The sequence below is a fragment of the Bacillus rossius genome, chromosome 1 (genome assembly GCF_032445375.1).
Source record: "Bacillus rossius redtenbacheri isolate Brsri chromosome 1, Brsri_v3, whole genome shotgun sequence".
Classification (NCBI taxonomy): domain Eukaryota; kingdom Metazoa; phylum Arthropoda; class Insecta; order Phasmatodea; family Bacillidae; genus Bacillus; species Bacillus rossius.
Window position 1 is genome coordinate 280,875,816 of NC_086330.1, and position 22,753 is coordinate 280,898,568.

Genomic DNA, 22,753 nt, shown 5'->3' on the forward strand with positions numbered 1-22,753 from the left:
TGAGTGACCCCTTGGTGAGCGATAGCAGGCGACAAGCGACAGGCTTCGTGTGCGAAGATCGGATCATCCAGTATCAGAGCATCAGGGAACGGTGTCGCGGCGCTGCAGTGCGAGCAATGCGAAGCAGTGTGTTGGAACAGAGGTGCATGGTGAAAGACGAACAGTAGAGAGAGAGCCACAGTCAAGCCGAGCTCCAGGGGGTATAGTAAAAGGTAGACTTACGGAGTTGTTATCAACCTGTGGATAGATATATATATATATTGTTATAATTGAACTAACATTGTTAATTTTAACAAATAGTTAAAACAGTATTTAATTATTTGGGTTAGATTTTCTGGACTTGTATTCTTCCCATTCGTAACATTTGGTGTCAGAATAAGTAAGGATTGCCCTGATTAATCGATGCAGGATTTAGTTTTCTCATTAAAATAAATAATACAAACAATTAATCATAATAAAATAGAATTTAACTATTTAAAAATAAAATGGGTTTTTAAACTTTAGTCACTTTTAAGTGTAATTAAATCAATTTTAGTAATAGGTTAAATTTATGTGTTGCCGTCGTCCGGGGTCTCGGGCTCGAGTCCCGGTGTGGCTCCTAGTGGGAAAAGGCGGTTCTTGATCTGTGTTTCTAGTCGTGAATTTGGGGTCGTGGATGTATGTGCCCCTGCGTGGCCCACTAGGGCCGGCGGCGGTGTTGCGTGAGATGATTTTAAATAAGAGACGTGGAGTTGAGGTGGCGGTGTCGTACCTTTTATTCAGAGGAGCGAGTCGTACACAATACAACACTCTACAGAGGTCCCCAGGGGGTTTTACTTGTTATTCCGTGGCGCCGTATTGTTTGTGTTCCGCGTTACGTGGCCTCGGATGCTGTTATGTCTCAGACGTCTCACTGGGTACGCAGGTAACGTAATTTCGTAACACAAAGGCGGGACACAAAATACACTGAATTAAGGGGGTGCGCACAAGTTACGTGGCACTCGTTACTCGGGTAACATAAGTTAGCAATACAAAATACGGGATACAAAAATACACTGAATTAAGGGGGTGCGCACAAGTTACGTGGCACTCGTTACTCGGGTAATGTAAGTTAGCAATACAAAACACAGGATACAAAAATACACTGGATTAAGGGGGCGCGCACACGTTACGTGGCACTCGTTACTCGGGTAACGTAAGTTAGCAGTACAGAATACGGGATACAAAATACACTGAATTAAGGGGGCGGGCGATTGGTGACGGCCAATCCCGTATGCAAATGTCTCGGCGCGGGTGTTGTGCCCACTGTGGTGAAACACGCACCGCAATTAAGTTTGGCCAAGTTCCCTTGCGGGTTTGTGGTCAGCGCCGTGCGCGTGACCTTAAATAAAGTTCTGTACGTTGCGGGAGACGGCCCGTGCCGTATGCTGAAGAGCAGCCCCGTTGACCAAGTGTGGTGCGGGGTGTCCTTAAGTTGATGCGGCCGGATTAGGTCCGGGACCGAAAAAAGGGACCGGGTACTCACGGAGAGGTTAAGTAATAAAAGGGGTTTGGTTGATTAGTGACTATATTTACCGGACGTTACTTTCAATGTAGACAAAGGATGTTGCCTTTCCGTGGGACGTAGGTCCGCCCCGGTCCATGAGCTGCGCTGAACTGCCGAACTGGCATGGCGTCCGAGGGAGGCTCGGCCTCTCTCGCGCCAGGCGTGACCTCATTACGCTAGACTCCAAACGGGTGTGTCTGGAAGAGATTTTATTGTCGCTAAAATCCTAATTTAATGTTTCAGGAGGAATGGGTACGGTTCTTCTCTTGTCTACTCAGGTTTCCGCGGCTTTGTCTTTAATTGCTGTTCGGGTCGCCTGACTCGGGTGGGCCATGGCCAGGGGTGTGTTCCGTTAGCGGGAGCGTATACTGGCGGGTGCAGGTCGGGCTCTGGGGTGGTCGTCGGCCAGACGACGTCAGTGTATGTTAATAAGACATAAGTGACAGACTGATAGTGTATGTGGATGAGTTTTTATAAACCTGATTATATATTGTGTATATTTCTTTAGTAAAAATGCTTGGAATTAATTACATACTTTTCTTACAATGGTAATGTAGTTTTAGTACTAATAAGGCCCTACTTGGGATGTCAATTTTTATGTATTGTGTTAATACTAAACATTTTATCTGGGTTCCTTGATTGTATAGGTACTGTTTTTTCACAATATAGTAGTAAGAGTATTGATAACCAAATATAACAAAAATATGTGAATTATATTCTTTTAATAGCAGGAAAATCTTGGCAAGTTGAAAGTATCAATTTTAAACAGTGTAAAACGATACAGTTTGACGCCGTCCCCGTTGCCTGATCTGAATTTACGTAAATTTACACTAGTGGGTTAATTTTGAATCTCAAGGGTGGGGTTCCTGGCCTCGTGGCTGCAGGCAGGGATGCGGCGACAAAGGACTCCCCGGGCTGTTATGGCCTCCCAGGACGCCTGATTAATGAAATGCACACGTACTTGTAGTCGTTTTATTGCGTAGCACACTCTACATGTCGCACGATCACGTAACTGGCCGCTTCATCGTCGACCTAAGCTCCGCGCACGATGAACCTGTCCTGGTTTATGCGAAAGTCCGCGGACGTAACGCGAGGTGCGTGAGTGATAGGTCCCGCCAATTACTTAAGAAAACACAATACACTATAAGGGCGGTAGGTCCCGCGAATTTACTTATGAAAACACATTACACTATAAGGGCGGTAGGTCCCGCGAATTTACTATGGAAACACATTACACTAAATCACTGTGGTACGTCCCGCACTGGAGGATATGCACAGGTGGCTAGTCCGCGTGGTGGCGAGGGCCACGTTAAGCTGGGTACGGACACGTGGGAATCTTGAACGATATCGTACACGTGGCCGTGGCAAGTCCCAGTTGATGACTCGTCCGAATGTTTGTGGTCGCGTTTGGCGCAGGGCCGCCCTGCGTGGGCAAAGAACTATGTCCCGAGGTGGGACGTAATAGCGTGAGGCGCAGGTGCCACTAGGGGTCACCTAATTAATTACGTAGGAAATAGAAAGTCCGTGCATGGACTACACACTTTATTAATAGACCGCGCGAGATCGCTAACGGCCGGTTTGGGCCGACCGGGGAGCTGATATAAAAACGATTGGACTATAATTACCTATTGCAGTTACAGAATGTTGGCGCGAAAGTTGAAGGCTCCCCGTGCGTGGGCTGCCGGCCCGGGCGAGTGCTGGATGGCGACTGACTAACCTCCCTGGCCGCCGGGGCCAGGGAGGGGGGAAATTCCGCGGGAAAACTGCGGAGCGCGGGAAGATGACTTCGGCCAGTTTTGTGAATTATACCCTTTTAACATATGATCATTTAATTAACATTAATTATTGAATGGTTTAGATTTCTTAGATTTTGTTTATATTATAAAATGCATGAGAAACAATACCCTTGCGCAGTGCCACACCCGGCCGGGCGCTTTGCACACGTAGGAGGCCGTGACTGACGTCACGCCGTTCGGGGCACTGCACTACGTTGCGCGCGCGGGCGCGTTCGGGGCGCGGCACTTATCAGGTGTTGAGGACACATAACGGCCTGTGCTCTCAGAGGGAGCACTGACGGCGGCGTCAAGTTAAATAGTAAAACGATTTCTGGTTACAATAAGGAATTTATGTAAATTTAAAAAAAATAGTATTACTGTACCAGCTTTTCTAGCTATTGATCTGGACATATATGTAGGGCACATATAAAACACAAGAGTTTTGTTTACAGATTATGCACTTTCACTTATACGAAAATAGACATATGATTAGTGTACGTATCTTTAAAACGGAATCAATATATGTCTCAAACTATTGGATATCCAGTTTATATCAGTATGTGAAGATATTATAAGATACTGAAATGGCATTGTGGTGCAAAATCTAAAATTTAAAGATGTAAACCCTCTCTGTGGTACTAACAGCATAATACATTCATACCCATATTTAAAGTGAAAGGAATGGTTTCAATGACGAGCACATAAATATCTATTATTATGCGAAACGGAATAATAAAAGGTAAAACTACTATGTCTGTTTTATCAGTCGTTCCTTAATGTTATAGCCCGGCTCTAGCCAATGGTACCGGAGAGTATCGGAACTCATTGTTATTGTTAAAACTCAAATTTTATTGTTTATGTCGTTTTAATTTGCAGGCTCCAATGAAGTAGAATTTTGGTGCATTTAAGTCGTGATGATGTCTCTGATCTCACTAGCTTGATATCATTAATCATAACGATGACAAAGTGTGGCAACGCGTTTGTATGTGATGTAATATTTATTGTCGACGTGTTTACAGTTTAGATTTACGAGTTATGACGAAGGCGATCTGCTGTCAAGGTTATGTATACATAGAAACATCAAAGTAAACACAGGACTTGAAATCTAGAATTTGATAACCTAAGTTCAGAGGAAGAGATACTGTAATATTCACGAACTCTTGGGTTAAACGTCAGTTCATTGTGAATTGCGGTTAGGGTACGGTCCTACAATAGAACCGATAGCATACATAGGCAGATTCAGTTAATTGGAGCTAAGTCTTTTTATTGTTTTTTTTTTTTTCTTGCTATGGCTGGTGATGAAATTACGTACCTAGGATTTGATTTTAGTACGCAACAGGTAATTTGTAAATTTTTGTTGGCATTACAATGCTTGAATGCTTCTGCACAGTAGAAGGTGAAGGATACGTAAAGCACGATATTGGGAGAACACGCATGTGTAGGTAAGCTAACTTTTTTCTGGTAAGGTGTAAATAAAATGCAATCTTAATAAATGGTTCTTAGTGGTTCTTTCAGCACAATGCACTGCGCTTGCATATGATTACATTGTTTATATTTGTATTGGTATGATTGTTAGTGTATCTGTTCTACATAAAATAAAGGGTGGTATTTGTGTGAATTATTTTGGTGGTCCTACAAACTTATTTTGCCTTGAGAATCTGTATGATAAAGTTAATATATACTATATTTGAGGTGTTGTATAGTTGTATAATTAGTTGCCTTGGGTGAATCATAGGGGACCACTGGTAATCTAACTGTATTATGTGTATCACAGGGGTACCACTGCTAACAAAGCTTGTTAACCTGGAATCACAGTATCACGACAGTAACAACTTTTTTTTTTTTTACATTCCCATTTTTAACAGTGCAGGAGTGGAATAGGATTGAGGGAAAGATACTGAATGTGAGAAGAGGAAAGGACTTGGCTTCAGAAATTGGACGAGAAGGGGGGGATCTCCATGCCACCGGGCAGAAGCCCAATCTCAAGTCAGTTGATCAATCAATCAATTAAATGATTTAAAATCTTTATTACCATTACATGCCATGTACAACTGCTATTAATTTTTGAATTAACTGTAATTCCCAAAATTGGTAGCTTTTCTTTAGGGAAAAATATTCCAAAGATTGTATTTTTGATCACTATGTCTGTCAAAACACTTCTTAAATTTATAAATGACTCAAATTTTCAATAATACTAAATACTGTACACATTTAAATTAATTAAAATGCAAGTTTTTTTTGTAGTTGCAATCACATCCATACCTGTAAAATGTGTAAAACCATTTCCATGTTTAATGAAATACTGCATCTGATGCAGCTAGTACAAAATGAATATACACACAGAGTAAACATGGCGCTAGTAATGTATGTATGTAAATATAGCATTTGAACTGTTAAACTTTTGCAGGTAATTAAAATCTCACTATCTTGCACTTCTGTATTAACAAAATCCCCACAATGGTTGTAGAACTGAAATATAACACATTTGGATCTCCTTTTTTTTCAAACGCATGTTGTAAGTTCGGAGGGTGGTATTGATATGGAAAGTTGTTAAATGGGCATAACCGTATGGTAAGGGCACACGGACCCTGTGGAGACTCCTCTCAGAGTGTGATGTGACCCGTGTTCGTATTGTGTTCCCTCTTTATACACTTACCAACATTACTGAGGCCTGACCCACTCTCAACGTTGTGCTTGCTATAAGCATAGGATGTTACAGTGGGTTCTTAAGGTGTCCCACATGCCTGATACCTACGTCTGGTCGGCTCATGACCAGAAAGTAACACAGTCAAAGTCTTGATTAAGATTAAATGGTAATTGTTAAAAAGTATGCCACCCAAGGCAGGTCCCGAAGATATTTAAAAAAAACATTTTGAATTAAATAGCGAAACAGAATTTAGTCAATGATGGCAACGGATAAAGTCCGGCGCATCTTATCTTGGCCGGGGTGATGAAGACAGAGGTGACAGAGCGCACTTCTCAGAGTATCATTACTTCTTCATGCCGAACAATAAAGCAGTGCCATGGGTAATTGACAAAGAACACACAAAGACTTACATAAATGAGGCATGTCCACTCATGCCCTCGTTACTGATTAATATATAGTCATTTAATAATTTATATTTAAAATACTGCCTGCTTCGGCCAACTTTGGGTCCACTCTGTATTGTTCAACTCGTTCTTTGCTAGGTATTTATTATTTTTAAATTATGTTAAAAAAGCAGCATCAAGCCAGTCTGCTGAAAAAAACACGTGGGGATAAAAAAAAACACATAACACTTTACTTAATTAGGGGGATGTACACTGCATGACCGGATGTCTTCCTGTGTTGTGGTGCACTGTTTGAACGCGGACATGCTAATGTCCGGCTGCAGTTCAAATTCCTGAGAGAAAAAGCAAGGGTTGGGAAGGGAGCGGAGTCTTATCAGGGTCATGGGGTGAAGCCCTGGTCGATGTCATGCAGAAGCCAGTAAGTTAATCTAGAAAATTGCAAAATATAACTTTCTTTGAGCCAAATGTAATATTTAGTCAGAAAAGTCATTGTACCTAAATTATTTAAATGCTTCCCAAGTAGATTTAGTAAATATAACCTTAAATATACACCTACCATTATTATATTTCCAGTGCACCTGTTTATTCAAATTTGAAAAACCAAGTCCTCACTCTTATTTCAGTAAGATTACACCCATGACTAGATTGGTTGGGGGGGGGGCATTCTAATTGGGAAGTCTGACATGTTCCTCCATGTTTGTCATACTGATGTCACAAATTTGTGGAACATGATTGGTCAGAAAAATGTTTCATTCACATCACCTCCATCGCCGTTTTGCTACTGTGATTCCGACATAGTCCAGGTGAATCACAGCTGATCATTGATAACCTACAAATCATTAATAAATTAATGTGACACCAGCAAATGATTTTACAGGTTCACTATCATGTTCTATCGTTCATGAAAAAATCCACAGATATGCATATTAAAATATATGTTAATATTTTTAGCAATTAAAAATATGTTTATTACCACATGAACTTTGAAATTGATAATTACTTTGCATTATATTTAACAGCTGGGAGTGGCAGCTAAGAAGATTAAAAGCACCATTACATAACAATACAATAATTCAAACAAACCAGCATTAATTAAATATTACATAAAAATGTATATAAATTATGTACATACATATTCACATTAATACAGTTATTTTGTTAATGTACATACCTGTACAAGCAACATGTGACACATTACTCTAAGAGATTGAATCAGATTTATTGGGTAAACTCTTAATAATGCATGAAACTAATTTTTAATTTTTGTAACATATTTAAAATATGCACATCTCATCGCATCTCTAATGTCGTTAGTGCCGATGAGATCTTAAGCCCAAATTCATTCATTAGATTGTCACGCTTCGTCCGTTCTCATATTCTTTGGCCTTTCTTTTCTCTTTTTATCAGTCACGGTCTGGTGTTTGCTATCAGGCTCAGTTTGAAATAGACGGAAGGAAATTAATTAAAAATTAGGAACTAGATTTCATGGTTTTAATTTTAGATCAATTTGTTTTTTCTGTATTATTGGTTTTATTTTTATACATTTTCTTTATTAATTTAAAAATAGTGTATGATTCAAAAAATATGAAAATAAAATATTTCTTAATACCTGTTTCACCAAAATAGTCTCTCTTTTAACTGACACATTATGCACTTATACAATAAAATTTACTAAATAATAAAAGAGATGCAAAAACAAAAACAGATTAATATTTTCAAAACCATTATTTTATACTTTTTGTAAAAATGAATGCTAAATATATTACATATGATAAATTTATAATAGTAAAAGATAACTTTTTTTTTTTTAATTTGAGTTAAAATTCGTCAAATTGCTGATTGGTTTCATGTTTTTAGTCACATTTGGTGCTAAATGGTGTATTAACTTGCATATTGGTTTTATATGCTGTATTGAAATGCTTTGCGGTGTTATTTCAATTTTATAGCAATTCACCATATAGTTTTCTCCCTAATTATTATGTGTGGAGGGTGACTTCAACTTATCATTATAACTACCCAGTCCATAAATGTTGACTTTGACAAGGTCCTAAAGCTAAGCAATTTAAAGTGGAAGTTGAACTGCAAGATGTGGGTGAATATTTGAAAATACAATATGGTTTGACTTTTAAATACCTTTGGTAGTTTCTTGTTCTTGCCACTGGTAGGTTACAACATAATGGGCTTAAGCTGGGTTGTGTTTAAGTTTAAAAAATATGTTACGATACTAATAGTGCATTCCTTCTACAAATTTTTTTGTTTCAGTCATTTCTGCATTTTTAAATCTCAAAATTCGCAGTAGATCTTAACGTACCTAATTATACAAAGATGCTATTGTCATCTTAATCATAGTTCTTGATTTGATTTTTTATTTATCTGTTTATTGATTTTCATAATTATCATTTTAGTTTTTACTGTCATTACTATTCTCATCTTTCTCTTGCCATTGAAAGAACAAATAAATCAGGGTTCAAGATATTGACATTGAGGTGATTAGAGACAATGAAAGGTGATGAGATGAGAATGGAGCAATGTTGGAATGATTGGAAGGGAAAACACACCAGCAAACTGCAACGTCCGCCGATTGTGGACCCCACTGGGAGTCCAATCCAGATGAGTGATTTAGCCATTCGAGCACACTGGCCCCATAATCTTGCCCGTGAAGCTATCCTCGGCAGTCTAGGGTGCAGTTCACCTTGACATTAGCTCTAGGGTCCAGTCTCAAACAGGGATGTTATTGTAATTAGTTTGCGATCCCACTCTTGCTCCACCCAGCTTAAGGCTGGGACATTAAAGCCTCTTGAAATAAATTAGTCTGACCTGTTGCCCAGTGGTTAGAGTGACTGAACTTTTGGCCATTTGTTAGTGTGTCTGACCTGTTGGCCAGTAGTTAGATTGTCCTACTTGTTGGCCATTGGTTGGATTGTCTGATCTGTTGGGCAGTGGTTAAGAGTGTATGACCTGTTCACAAATTGTGTGTGTGATGTGTTGCCCATTGGTTAGTTTGTCTGATCTTATTGACAAGTGGTTAGAGTGTATGACCTGTTGGCCAGTGGTTAGATTGTCTGACCTGTTGGTCATTGGTAGAGTGTCTGACTTTTTGGCCAGTGGTTTTAGAGTGTCTGAGCTTTAGTCCAGTGGTTAGATTTTCTGAACTGTGAATTAGGTTTCACTGGTATGATTCTGGGCAGAGTCTGGAAATTTTTATTTATGGAATTTTTATTTTGTGAGTGAGTATTGGGCATTGTGTTGTCTGTTTACCTGCGTACTACGGAATGCAGTGGATAACCATTGTAAAATCATCTCGTCTAGTCTGTCCCAGTCAAATCATGGTCATCTTCACATGACTATCAACCGTCAAAATATCCATTAATCATCAGTCATAAATCAGTCACAATCCATCATCATCTATATTTTTTCAGTCATCATTAATATTCATCAATAATAATCATCATTATTAATCACCCATCCTAATCATTATTTTAAATGTTAAATCTTGTCTGTGATCCAATCAGCTCATGAAAGCGTCTTTCCTCTGTTTCAGAGATGGGCTGATGTGGTTAAAGGTGCATTATAAAATAAACTCTGTCTTTTACTCAGATTTTTACAGGTTTAAGGTACCTGGTTAAAATTAAAAGTCTATTTGTGCCTTTTTTTTTAAAAAAAAGTATAAATATTAAAGTAACATCTGATATACATATTTAGTAAAATACAGGTACGTATTTTGGTTACAATTACAACATAAACCTATAAGAGTTAGTAAATTGCAGCTTTTTAGACTTAATAAGTTATAATTATACAGGGTGTATCAAAATTCATGTTACAACGCTTGAGGGTAGAAAGCTCTTATTATTTGCAACCATTTTTGCCAGTAAACATGTTGCCGGAAACGCGTAGTTAAGCCCCTGTAGCCACAGAAAGAGTCAGCGTAGGCAACCCGTTGGGCTTTGTGCCAGACAGACAATGCTGTGGTGAATTACGGTTTACGACGCCGGGCAGCGCTCGAGAGGACTGTACGATGTCGAATGTTGACCCCCGCCCCTTTGTACTTCCGTTGGTAGCGCCCTCACCTCTTTTCTTCCGTTCGTGCCGTGCCATAGCACTGCGCAGTGTGACATCGCAGTGTCGCAGTGTGTTTTGATATCACTGGTGGTCTGTCATTGACTGTTCTGTCGTACAAGCAAACTCGTGATATCATTTCTTTCACTTTGGTTCTGAAAAGGGCGATGTTTTAGTGGAGCTCTATGGAGTACACGCTTAGTGAGTACACGGACATGCTGCTTGTTTACGGGGAAGCTAGACAAAATGGACGAGCCGCCTGTCGTCTGTACGAAGAACGATCTCCGGGTCATAGGATTCCAGCTAACACCATGTTTGCAAGACTTACTCAGCGAATGCATGATACTGGTACATGTGCCGTCACAAGACCAAATGCTGGTGCTCCACGCAGAGTTCGTACTCCCAGTTTTGAAGAAGATGTACTTCAGAGATTTGAGGAGAGTCCGAATACAAGCACAAGGGCAGAAGGTTCTGATATGGACGCTGACAAAATGGCTGTTTGGCGAATTCTTCATGAGCAACTCTTGTACCCATACCACCTTCAAAAAGTGCAACACATGGCGCCGGATACCTCCACTTCCTTCAGAACGAACTACCAGGTCTTCTTGAAGAGGTTCCATTGCATGTCCGACGTGTGATGTGGTACCAACATGACGGGGCACCACCTCATTTTTCCCTGCAAGTGCGAGAGTATTTAAACCAAACATTTCCAAACCGATGGATTGGACGAGCGGGCCCTGTCGCATGGCCGCCAAGGTCACCGGACCGAACCCCGTTAGATTTCTTTCTGTGGGGTTACGTAAAAGGGCTTATCTACGGTACGCCAGTAGAAACGGTAGAAGAGCTTACACAGCGAATCATTGAAGCGTTCAAAATCATAAGGTCGACTCCACACATGCTCCAGCGTATCCGTGAAAACATGATTCGCCGTTGCCACCTCTGTGTCGCTCAAGGTGGGCGTGTTTTTGAGCCGTTGCTTTAGGCTGTCACGTTGTTAAAACGTATGCAACAATTTCAATGTTGTGAAACAAAGCCGAAGCTGTGATTGATTTCAGAGTGAAATAAAAATCTGTGCCATGATTAAAAAGGTTATTTCTCTACTCGAACGCCCGCACATCCACAACATAACACTCTACAACGGGTTGCCTACGCTGACTCTTTCTGGGGCTACAGGGGCTTAACTACGCATTTCTGGCAACATGTTTATTGACAAAAATGGTTGCAAATAATAAGAGCTTTCTACCCTCAAGCCTTGTAACATGAATTTTGATACATCCTGTATTACTTATGAAATTTTTTACCTCTCTTGGTTTTATTCTCCAATTTCACATTTTCCTCCGTTGTTGCATATTTTTCCAGTTCTGACCAGGTTAAGATACTGCCTTAACTTTTCCGAAAATTGTAGAAAAATTGTAGAATTCTGTCAAACTTTTTTATATAACTGCAGGTTCACTGATCTTTAGGTTAGACTTAACAGTCCTATGTACATCTATGTACAGTTGTCCTTTTTTTTAATCCGGCATTCTTTGGTTTGACACATTCTGTAATCTGGTTCTGATGAAGGCGTTTGCGTTAGGATATGTTCGCATGGATTCTGGCATTTGTTGATCTTGACAGCCATATCATGCCACTTTAATGCTCCTAGTACATTTTTTTTCTTTTAGAGCAGCTTATTACCAACGGGTGTGCACATTCTGAAAAGTTAGGGAGAAGTTGGAATTGCTCAGGGAATTTACTTTAAATCCTGGAAAAGTCTTGGAAATTTCCCATTTATGGTTATTTTGAGGGGGGAAATGCCATGCTTCTCTCTGCCAACACTCAGACTGTGAAAGTTTATATTTTTATTTTTTTCAGATGGTGTTTAAGTGCATAGTTGCACACATTATAAACTGATGTGTGTAAGGTTCTGTTTGAACCAGGTCAGCTACAGGGCTGGTGGAGGTTAGGTTTACTGTATTTATTTATTTTTTTATTAAATCACATACTAGGTAGCCTAAGTTATAGAGAAATTTGAAAATTTTTATCATGGAAAATCAGGGAAATTTTATTTAAAGATTGGTTTGGATATTGTGGAAAACTTGTTTTCAATATTACTGTACAGTATGTACAGTATATTAATTGTTCTTTAGTATTGCAGTTAAAACCATACTTGTTTTCGGTAATCCAACAAAATCACTAATGAGGCACATCGTTGTCCCAAATTAAAGTGCCATTTCCCATTACTGTACTTGGACATATGTCACTTGCTGATTGACTGTTTCTTGTGGGGTCTCCTGTGGTGCAGAGTGAGTGCTATATTTGAGTGGGTTGATAGTCTCAGAAGCAGCACAAAGCATTCGAATTCTAGCCTACAGCAAAGGGAACCTATGAATTTTTATGGTATTGTAATTTGTTTAAAAATTTTACTTACTCTGAGCTTGTTTTATATTTTATTACAGTTGAAAGGTGTAATCACAAATGACAGCTTCAAAATTCTGCATGAGGTTCACGTCCAGTTTGACAAGGATCTGCCAGAATTCAGGTGAGCCAGATCAGCATTAATAATTAATTAGGGCATGATGTCTCTGAAATATTAGGGATCATTAGATATTATGAGGGATTGCTATATTAGGATAGAGCATTGACTGAATATATTGTGTTTGGTGGGGGGGGGGGGGGGGGGGCACTCATAGTAAAAGAAAACCCCACTGGCTTACGGCATGATTTATGTTCATTTCCCAACAAGTGGGAGAAACATGCATGTCTCCCAGTTGTGGGAACTTGGAGTGAACTGGGAACTGAAAATGGATTGCCTTGACAGGAGGCTAGTGTCATGACCACTCGGTGCCTGACAGTGATCCGTGGCAGATATAGTGATATAGTTGTTATATTTGGTAAACATTCCTTATTGCATATCCAGTTTATATCAAAGCTTTGTAATGCATATCTTCAAAATTCAAAATATTTGGGTAATTGTTCAGTTTAAAATAACAATTACATTTTTTTTGTATTTTCTTTATTTATTTTCATACACTAGTCACACACATTCACAGCTCTTGTCCGCCATCATGCCTACTACCCACACTCTACAGTCCTGCCAACCTGGCCCTCCGTACAGTCTCTGCACAGTCACTTTCCCTACACTTATACACTACACATTTAACAGCTTACTTTATTTTAATATTTTATGTTAAAATACAATTGGATACATTACACAGAGTAATTGCTCCCGGGAACGATGTTCCTCAAAATTGTATAAATATTATCAAAATCAACTGTATATTGGTGATTCTACAGCTTTGTGAACACAAACAATTTCTTTCTTTGTTTTAACATTTTATTTTAAAATTTAACTGGTTACAAAATAAACAATTACCTCATATTTTTCCAGTTTCGTTTTTTTATTATTATTATTATTATTTATATTAATCAGTTGGTAACCTTACTCTTCCTTTAAGTACGTACAAGATGTTGGTAATGTCATGAAAGGAGTGTTGCCTATGATTTGCACCCTGAACTTTGGTCAGCAGTAGTTGGTAGAGGCATGTTGATTTCACGAATTCATTCACTAGTAAAGTAACTTAAAGTAAGAATGTATTTAATTGGTAGATTAGGGGTGCGTGACCCTCCCATCCCAAATAAAATTCAAAATTCATGTAACTCCCATATCGAACCAATATAAGAAAAAACTGTATTGCAACATTTTTCCTACTGAAGTGTTGACAATTTTTAGGTATATTTCACAGAAATACTACCTATTGTAGCCATTACAATGGTGCGACTTTCGGAAAAATTTTATATAGTTTTTCATTTCATGGTCCATAGACCCCAAAACCATCATCAACTCAAACGTTTATGTATATACTGTATGTATATACTAGCTGTAGTACCCAGCATTTCCCGGGCTGAACACAGGGTGAAGGGGACTTTTTTTAAAATCAGATGTAGACTGTAATTGTCTTCTTAATTTGAATGTCAAGACAAGTATGTAGACTTTGTTCTGCCAGTGTATAGTTATTTACCTCTATATAGCTCAAAATTAATGGTCTGTATGTAATCTAGACTCTATAAAGCACTATAGAAAAAAGTGGCACATATACAAAGCATCTCTCTCTCTTTATATATATATTACACAAACACACATATATACATACACATCTATATCTCCCACTATCTCTATCTGTCTCCTCTTTATACCAATCTCTATACCTCTATATATGCCTCAATATAGCTCTATACATATATCTCTTTATCAAAGTCCACTCTATATACCTCTATCTCTCTGTCTCTATCTCACACTATATTAATTTATCACTCTATCAGTATATTTCTCTTTTATATTTAATTATATTCAATTGTGTCATGCGTGCGCACTCCTACAGTGAAAACTGATGAACTGCAGCTATAAAATATGAATTAAACACATTTGTTTAAACGACTCTGGGGCTACCTATTGTTTATATCATACATGATCTGAAATGTTGCTGATTTTATTTTATTCAATTCTATTCGGTGAATTACCGCTGTTTCTATTTAATTCATTTCAGTTCTGTAATGTGAGTGCACTCAAGACACTGAAAACACACGAATTGCTGCTAAACTATCTGAAGTAGCTACACACATTTGTTGAAACTATTCATGCACCACCTATTGTAAAATAGTTGTATTAAGTCAGAAACCTTCGCGGACATGCGCATAACAACTCATCAAAATTTCATCGCAATCTGATTAATGGTATAGAAACACATACGGGACAAACAAACAAAAATTCAAGACATGACAAACACCCCAATTGATAGCATGTTTAAAATTCAAGACAATGCCATTAAAACTGAACTGTTATTAGCGTCATTAGTTCGCTAGCCGCCACGAGCTCCACTAAGCGGATGGGTCTCATCAAGAAGGAGCATATGAAGTTGCCAGACCTTACTACATGTATAACCGTGTGGCGGACATAGAGAAATGACACACTCACAGTTTGTCTTTGACCTATGATTTTCTGTTGTAAAAATGCTATTCCTTTTTCACTTCATTATGGATGGATTTTATTAGTAATATGTGGCCTATGTGTTAATCCAGGTTATGAGCTAGCTGTATGCCAAATCTCATTCAAATCTGTTCAGCAGTTCGGGCGTCAAGGAGTAACGAACATACACTCAAACTTTAACTTTTAAAATATCAGTAGGATTAGTAGGATATATATATATATATATGTGTGTGTGTGTGTGTGTGTGTGTATCACAATTTTGTATACAAGATAACTGTCAAAAATTTTCACGAATCACTTCCGAACTGATACATAAAATCTAGTAGTGGAAAATCTCGGTCGAGTTGATTAATGGGCAATATCCGACAAAAGGGGTAGAACTGGGGAAGGTTTTTTGAAAAACAGAGAAATCGCAGTAACTGCCAATATTGGGAAAATATCACATCCGTTTGAACGTATTAAAATTCATAGGAGTAATACTAAAATATTTTGTCTTTAAAAGTTTTTGATACGACAAACAATAACTCCAAGGGGTTGAAAAAACAAGGGTTAGAAGACAAAGGAATCATAACTACCTTTGTAGGCATAACATCAAATTTATATTAATTATGTTTTAATCTTATAAATCTTTTTGAAAACTTTTGTCTGAAACAATTTTTTATTAGATGAATCATTGCTGCAAGGGGTTGAAAAAAAAAAAGGTTTTACAATAACAAAAAATTCATAAAATCTGTACCTTGTATATTATTAAATCTATTTCATTTTATTATAACACATAAAAAAGTTATCTACAACTTTCATCCAAAAATATTTTTTCATATGACCAACCATAACTGCAAGGAGTGGAAAAAACAAGGGTTGGAGGACAAAATAAAATTCATAATTCCCTTAGTAAGGACACAATCAAATCTGTTAAGATTGTTTGTAAATCTTATAATTTTTATCTAAAACTTTTGTCTGAAACAATTTTTGATAAGATAAGCTATTGCTGCAAGGGGTTGAAAAAAAAGGGGTAAAATTTTAAAAATTTGTAATTTCCATACCATGTAGTACTCTATTGAATTTGTTTTAATTTATTGTAAAACCTTCAATTATTATCTACATGTGCCTGAATTAATTTTTTTATGCAACCTACAATGACTGCAAGGGTAGAATAAACAGGGATTGAATGACAAAAAATTCATATCTCCTTTATTAGGCACTCTATCAAATCCATTAAAATTGTTTGTAAATCTTATAATTTTTATCTAAACTTTTTGTCTGTAACAATTTTTGTTTAAACAAACCATTATTGCAAGGGATTGAAAAAACTTGGGGTTGGAATAAGAAAATAAGTAAAACTTCCCTACCATGTACACTACCAAATCCATTTATATTTTTGTTTATCTTTCTAAATATTGACTAAAACTGTTGTTAAAATTGTAATTATTTTTTTTAATAGATTTACTATCAAATTTGTTATAATTTATTGTATGACTCCTAACTTCATCTAAAACTTACTTGGCTGAAACAATTTTTGATGAAACTTATTAATACCATAAAAACAGTGGCTAAAATTTAAAAATTATTAATATCAAATTCATTTGAATCTATTTTTAACCATCTTAATATTATCTTAAACCTTGGTGTAAAGACAATTTTTATACGACCACATTATTATTGCAAGGGATGAAAAATAGTGTTTGAAGATTAAAACGTTAAAACAATTATATAATTACCTTATTTTGCATATAATATGAAATTCATTCTAAGTTATTCAATGGTGGATACATTGAGTTTAAATAAGTCTTAATATTTTCGCTGCATGGAAAATGAACAAATATTTAATAGTTCATTTTGTAATATTGGAGTTAATAAATATGTCATGTACGTTAAGTTCTTAAAATGTTCCATAATTTTATAGAAATTGCCAAAATATTTCCAGGAGAAATAGGTACTTCAAAATCTACCTACACCTGTAGGCTGTGCGAAAAGAAATTATTTTTTCATGTATAAAAAATTTGCCAAATGCGCAGTTAACTAAATTATTAAATGTTAAGGAAACCTACAAAAAATTATACAAATGTAATTTCTCCGCCTGCTGCTTGGCTCTGCTGGTCCGTTCCAAACAACTATGAAGCCCAGCTTGCAAAACGTTTGGCCCCACTGATACATTCTGTCAGTGCTCCACTGTTGTTTGTGGTTCATTGCTTGTCATTATTTCTAATGATATCAGTGTCGTGTTCTGTACTCATTCACGTTTCCCGCAGACAGTGAAAATCTAGAAAACAGGGAAAACTCAGAAAATTGAAATATGTTTCTTCAAAACCTGTAAAAAAAACAGGAAAAATTGCAATATTAGTTCCAAAACATTATCAGTAATATTATATGTAGTCTTCAAAATGGTACAGATTTTAATAATAAAGTTGTGTGTTATTGATAACAAATTTCTGTTTTTACCAACATGAATTAAACATTAGGGATATAAAACAATTGTTTTAGGGTAATTTGAAGCACAGTCAAATTATTTGATGTATTATTTTGCCTGATCACAATAATCTATCATATGTAAGACCAATAATCGATTTTCCTTTTCACACTGGCAGTGTTATTTTCGTATATTATTTAATGAAATTATAACAGAGCAAACTGTATATAGTGCAGGAAAACATTTTATAGTCAATTCTGCATGTTATGAATTATGTTTAAATGTGTTTTGGTAATAAAGTGCAAAATAGTATAATGTATCTCTTATTTTGCTGGAGGCCGAATATACAGGGAAAAAAAAAATTCTAGTTGGGCCAGAGAAATCAAGGAAATCTCGGACAGTTTGGTTGAAGTAAGAGTGTGGGAACCCTGTCATTAACAGTGATGCCAAACGTTAAGGATTTTCCGTGGTTATTGTTCATTTAGATGTGCAATTATGGAATTACATAGTAGTGTTTATTTATTGTAGAAACAGGAACCTAATGACACGTTATAAATAGTGTGTGTCGGCGTTTTTTACCGTAAATGTCGTACATACAGACGGTTGGCTGTCGGCTGCATGTATGGCAGGATTATTTAAATAGAATCTAGTTTGGTTTGAGCCGTTCAGCTTATTAGATGTGCTACAAAATTAAATTTACCCTCGAGGAGATTCAATAATTAAAATATAATTCCTGGTACTTGTTTTAGTTTTTTTTTTTTTTTAATTTAAGGTTTTTATACCTGTGTTTTAAACTATTTAATGGATGGTTTAGCTCATCAGTGTACTGCTGTCGAGTGTAGTATTTGGCGTAACCTTCATGGTGTTTGTCAGTTCACGCGCAAGTGTGATTATTGATGGGTGTGCCTGGAAGGTGGCGGCACCGCGCTAACTAGTGGTTGTCCTGCCTGTGAAGGACCAGAAGCGGGGTGATCCGGGACCCGGATGGCTGCACCGTCACGGCGCCCACCGTGATGTGGGTCAAGGCCCTGGACCTGGTGCTGGAGAAGCTGCGGCTCGCCGGGGCCGACTTCAGCTCCGTCGCGTCGCTGTCCGGGACTGCGCAGGTGGGACGCTCTCCACGCCTGGGGTTCTCATCGCAGGGCGACTACACCTGCTGATATATCTGTCTTTCCATATGGTATCAATAATATACATGCCAATAAAATATCATGTTACCGAAATATCAAAACATTTACTTTTCATTTGCTTATTATGAAACCAATATTCAAGTAGGTATGTAACTTTAAGTCCTTGCTATGTCTAAACTTTTATGGTGAAATTACCTAAAAACAAGTTTAACTCCTACTGGCAAAAGCCAATTTGGTTTTTTTTTTAATTGCAAATATTTATAAAATATTAATAATTTTAAAATTGACGTTAAATTATGAACCAACTTGATTATTAATTCACCAAAAAAAAGAAAGATGTTCTTGAGACTGAGATTCAATATCAATATTGTTGCCAATTATCGACTATTTATACTGTAAAGGTGTAGAATTTACATGTGATTATATATATTTTTTCAAAATTTGGCGGAAGGAGGGGGGGAGAAGAACGTATAAAATATTACTTTATTCCACTTGAATATTATCGGGAGACAATACAGATGCATGAAAATATTGTTACCAAATTAACAATATTTTGACCTAAAATATAATTTCCAAAAAATTGTTACCATCCCTAAGTGTGGCTGTGCTGTGGTTTGCCACTGCCTTCCAACAGGACGAGGGTGAAGGGATAACATAACCCCCAGTCCTGAACCTGGGAACGAAATATTCCCACAAGTGAGAAATCCCTGATCCGGCCAGAAATCGAACCTAGGACCTATGGCTCTCTACTAACCACAGTGTCTTAACAGGTCTGACAATTTTAGAGTTATGCAAGTATAACAGTGTACCTTTCCTTATGAAGTGCAGTGAGATATCTCGAGTGCAGTACTTGCATCAAGGTTTAAAATCCCGTGATTACATTATGATTATCATTTTTATTATTATTATTTATTTGGAAAGCTCAGCAGGGTTCCTGCAGATAATGAAAATCAGGAAATCTGTTAAATATCAGGGATTCCAGAGGTGTCTTTAAAACCTGGAACACACAGGGAAATTATAAATACATAAGTACCAAACAGTATCAGTAATTTTTCATACTGTGCAGTATCTTAATGTCTTAAAACAGCATGTATTTTAATCATAAATTCATGTGCTGTTATTGGACTAATATGTACACTTTTTTTACTAACATTAATTAAGCATAAGGAATACCAGCAACCGTGCATTAATTTGAAGGGAATCAAATATCCATAGTTTTGAGGCTGATCACAAGCAGCGTCAATATTGCTTTTCAAAGTTTGATAAAAAAACATATTTACTAGTTAGATTTTTCAGTTACGTTATGTTGTTTCAGGCCATATGATTAGATTTTATGTAAACAAAAGTTTTCAATTTGTGTTTCATATTTTGTATTTCACCTTTATACTAAAAAAGTGTGTTTTTCTGTCGTAATTTGAACTGATAAAGTAAATTTAATGAGTGATCAAATTAAATATTAGGACTAAAAATTTCAGATAGACACTATGTGTGGGTTATATATGGGTTCCAGAGATAATAAATTCTGGACAATACAGGCTTATCTGTAAGAGTTGATTAACCAAAGACTTTTTTTTTGTGCATTAACTATTATAATTGTTATTTTCTTGAGGCATTTTGTGATATTACAAATAGTTTTCTACCTCTTGATAGTGGCAAGCGTGATAAGTAAATGGGTCCTTAAAAACTCCTTAATTTTTTTATTTTGCAAGAGGATACGAACCATGTGTAGTAAGGATACATCCCAGTTGTTGCCTGGAGTGATTATAGGAAGTCATGGAAAACTTAAAATCGGGATGGTCCAGATCTGGATTTGAGCCCGGTATCTCAGGAATGGAGGTACAGTGCGCAGAAAGCAAGTGGGAGCGTTGTTGCAGCAACACGGCTCGGTGTACTGGCAGCGCGGGGCACGTGACGTGCTGCGCTGCTTGCAGCCCTCGCAGTTCCTGCACCAGCAACTGGCAGCGTGCTTCTCCCTGCACTGTGCGCCCGTGTGGATGGACTCCAGCACGACCGTGCAGTGCCGCGCGCTGGAGCGGGCCGTGGGCGGGGGGAGGGTGAGTTTAGTCCAGGGTGTCTGCAACTGTCTGGGAATGGCCAGGGAAATAAGAGGGTTGTCTGAAAAGTTTCCTATAGTTTCCGTCAACAAAAATTGGGGTATGTAGTTGCTCATGCTGTGGAACGTACCGTCTGAAATGTCAACCATTTTCAACGCGCATTTGTTTATTAACAATTGTTTCCATGAGTCGGTGCACAGGTTTTTGTGAAAATGGAAAATTGAGCATCGAGCCGTTATTGGATATTTGTTTTTGAATGTTAAATTAAAGATGAGTTGGGCACTGAGTACTGGGACTCTACACCATATTTTACCACAGGGATATTTTAGGCTGCTGAATTCAAACATGACTGTACCAACTTGGGTGACGATGAACTTTTGCAATACCAAAAACTGCGAAGGGGGAGTCAGCTCAAAAAAGGCAAAGACTGTTCCTTTGACCGAGAAAGTGGTGGTGACTGTTACTAGGATAGTCATGGAACTGTCTTTATTATCTTGAAAAAGAAAATACATGGCAGTAGCTGAAGGCAGAAAGTGCAGAAAAAGTTAGTATTTGCAGAAAGAAATTTTTTTTTTCTCCTCAGCATTTGCCATGGCGAAAATCTCTGAATTACTGTTTGAACTGCTTGACCACCCTCCTTACTCACCAGATCTAAACCCAATTGACCTTTTTTTTTGTTCCCTAGGCTAAATGTTGCGCTTGGATAACAGAGATTTTTGTCGCAAACGATTGTTAAAAAACAATTGCGCTTCCAAAGTGGCTGAAATTTCAGAGGGTATGTTTCAAGGCATATTCAAACACATTTCCCAATTTTGGTTGACGATTGCTGCCAACTTAATTTTGAAGTCAAAAACTTTTCAGGCAACCCTCATATATGTTAGTTGAGAGAATTTAGATGAAATATTTAGACATGGGGTCATGGAGAGTAAGTTGTGAGCTAAGACTTTCGACTCAGGGCGTAACATATCTCAAGTGTGGAAAAAAAATTGAGACATGACCCCATACAGTATAATGTCTTGTGCAAAAGACCTGGTCCGTTTTCGGCATCGAATACCTAGATGTTATTAATCACTTGGGGTCTTATGGTGTCAAACTTCTACACACTCCCATGTGGTCAAAGAGAGTCATGTGGCTCCAGCAAGATCCATTTATTACCTGCTTCACACTTCCGTACTTCACGACAGTTAACACAAAAAACAAAATAATAATAAAACAAATAAAACTCCCTGTACCATGAATCAAATTACTTAAGGCCCAGTGCATCCACGTGGCTGTAAGATACCGTCACTTTGTCAAAGTTGCAAGCAGGGTTTCAGTTTGATTAATAAAAGAGTCAACCTCCTGAGGCAGGCCCTGAGAACATAAGAAAGAGTTTAATAAAATGTAAGGTCGATCAGAACAAATTTATCAGTAATACTTTTTAAGATTACAATTCACACTTTTGAATGGGATATACAGCCTCTTTTTTTCTCTTGGAAAATGGTTAACACCAAGAGGCACTGCGGGATTATTCATGACTGGAACATCAGGGAAACTTGTTGACTCATTTCTGGAAAACCTGAACATTTCAGAGAATATTTGAATTCCATGCTTGTAGCTTGCATAATTATTTAGTGACTGTAGAAGTGTGGGTAAGATGTGCAAAAATCTGTAGTTATTGGTTGTTCTGTATGAATAGAATTCACATATATGTTTGGGTCAGGGAAGTTTATTAGCAATTTTTGTTTGACACCTTGGTTTGTGGATTCCAGCTAAACCAAACCCTTGTTTAAACACTTGCTAAAAGTTT

At 37.5% G+C, this 22,753-nt stretch overlaps 1 protein-coding gene across 3 annotated transcripts in view; it reads left to right on the plus strand.

Annotated features, from left to right (window-relative positions):
• Window positions 1-4,128: 4,128 nt before the first annotated feature.
• Window positions 4,129-22,753, plus strand: part of LOC134527647 (xylulose kinase-like) — an 81,553-nt gene continuing 62,928 nt past the window's right edge. The window contains exons 1-4 of one of the 3 annotated variants that reach the window (XM_063360511.1): window positions 4,129-4,639; window positions 12,846-12,928; window positions 18,736-18,886; window positions 20,785-20,964. In XM_063360511.1, coding sequence (XP_063216581.1) covers window positions 4,589-4,639; window positions 12,846-12,928; window positions 18,736-18,886; window positions 20,785-20,964 — 465 coding nt within the window. In that variant the 5' untranslated portion in view covers window positions 4,129-4,588. Of the gene's footprint in view, window positions 4,743-11,713; window positions 12,349-12,845; window positions 12,929-18,735; window positions 18,887-20,784; window positions 20,965-22,753 lie in introns of those variants that run through there. The other 2 variants (XM_063360512.1, XM_063360513.1) reach the window with 2 other exon arrangements.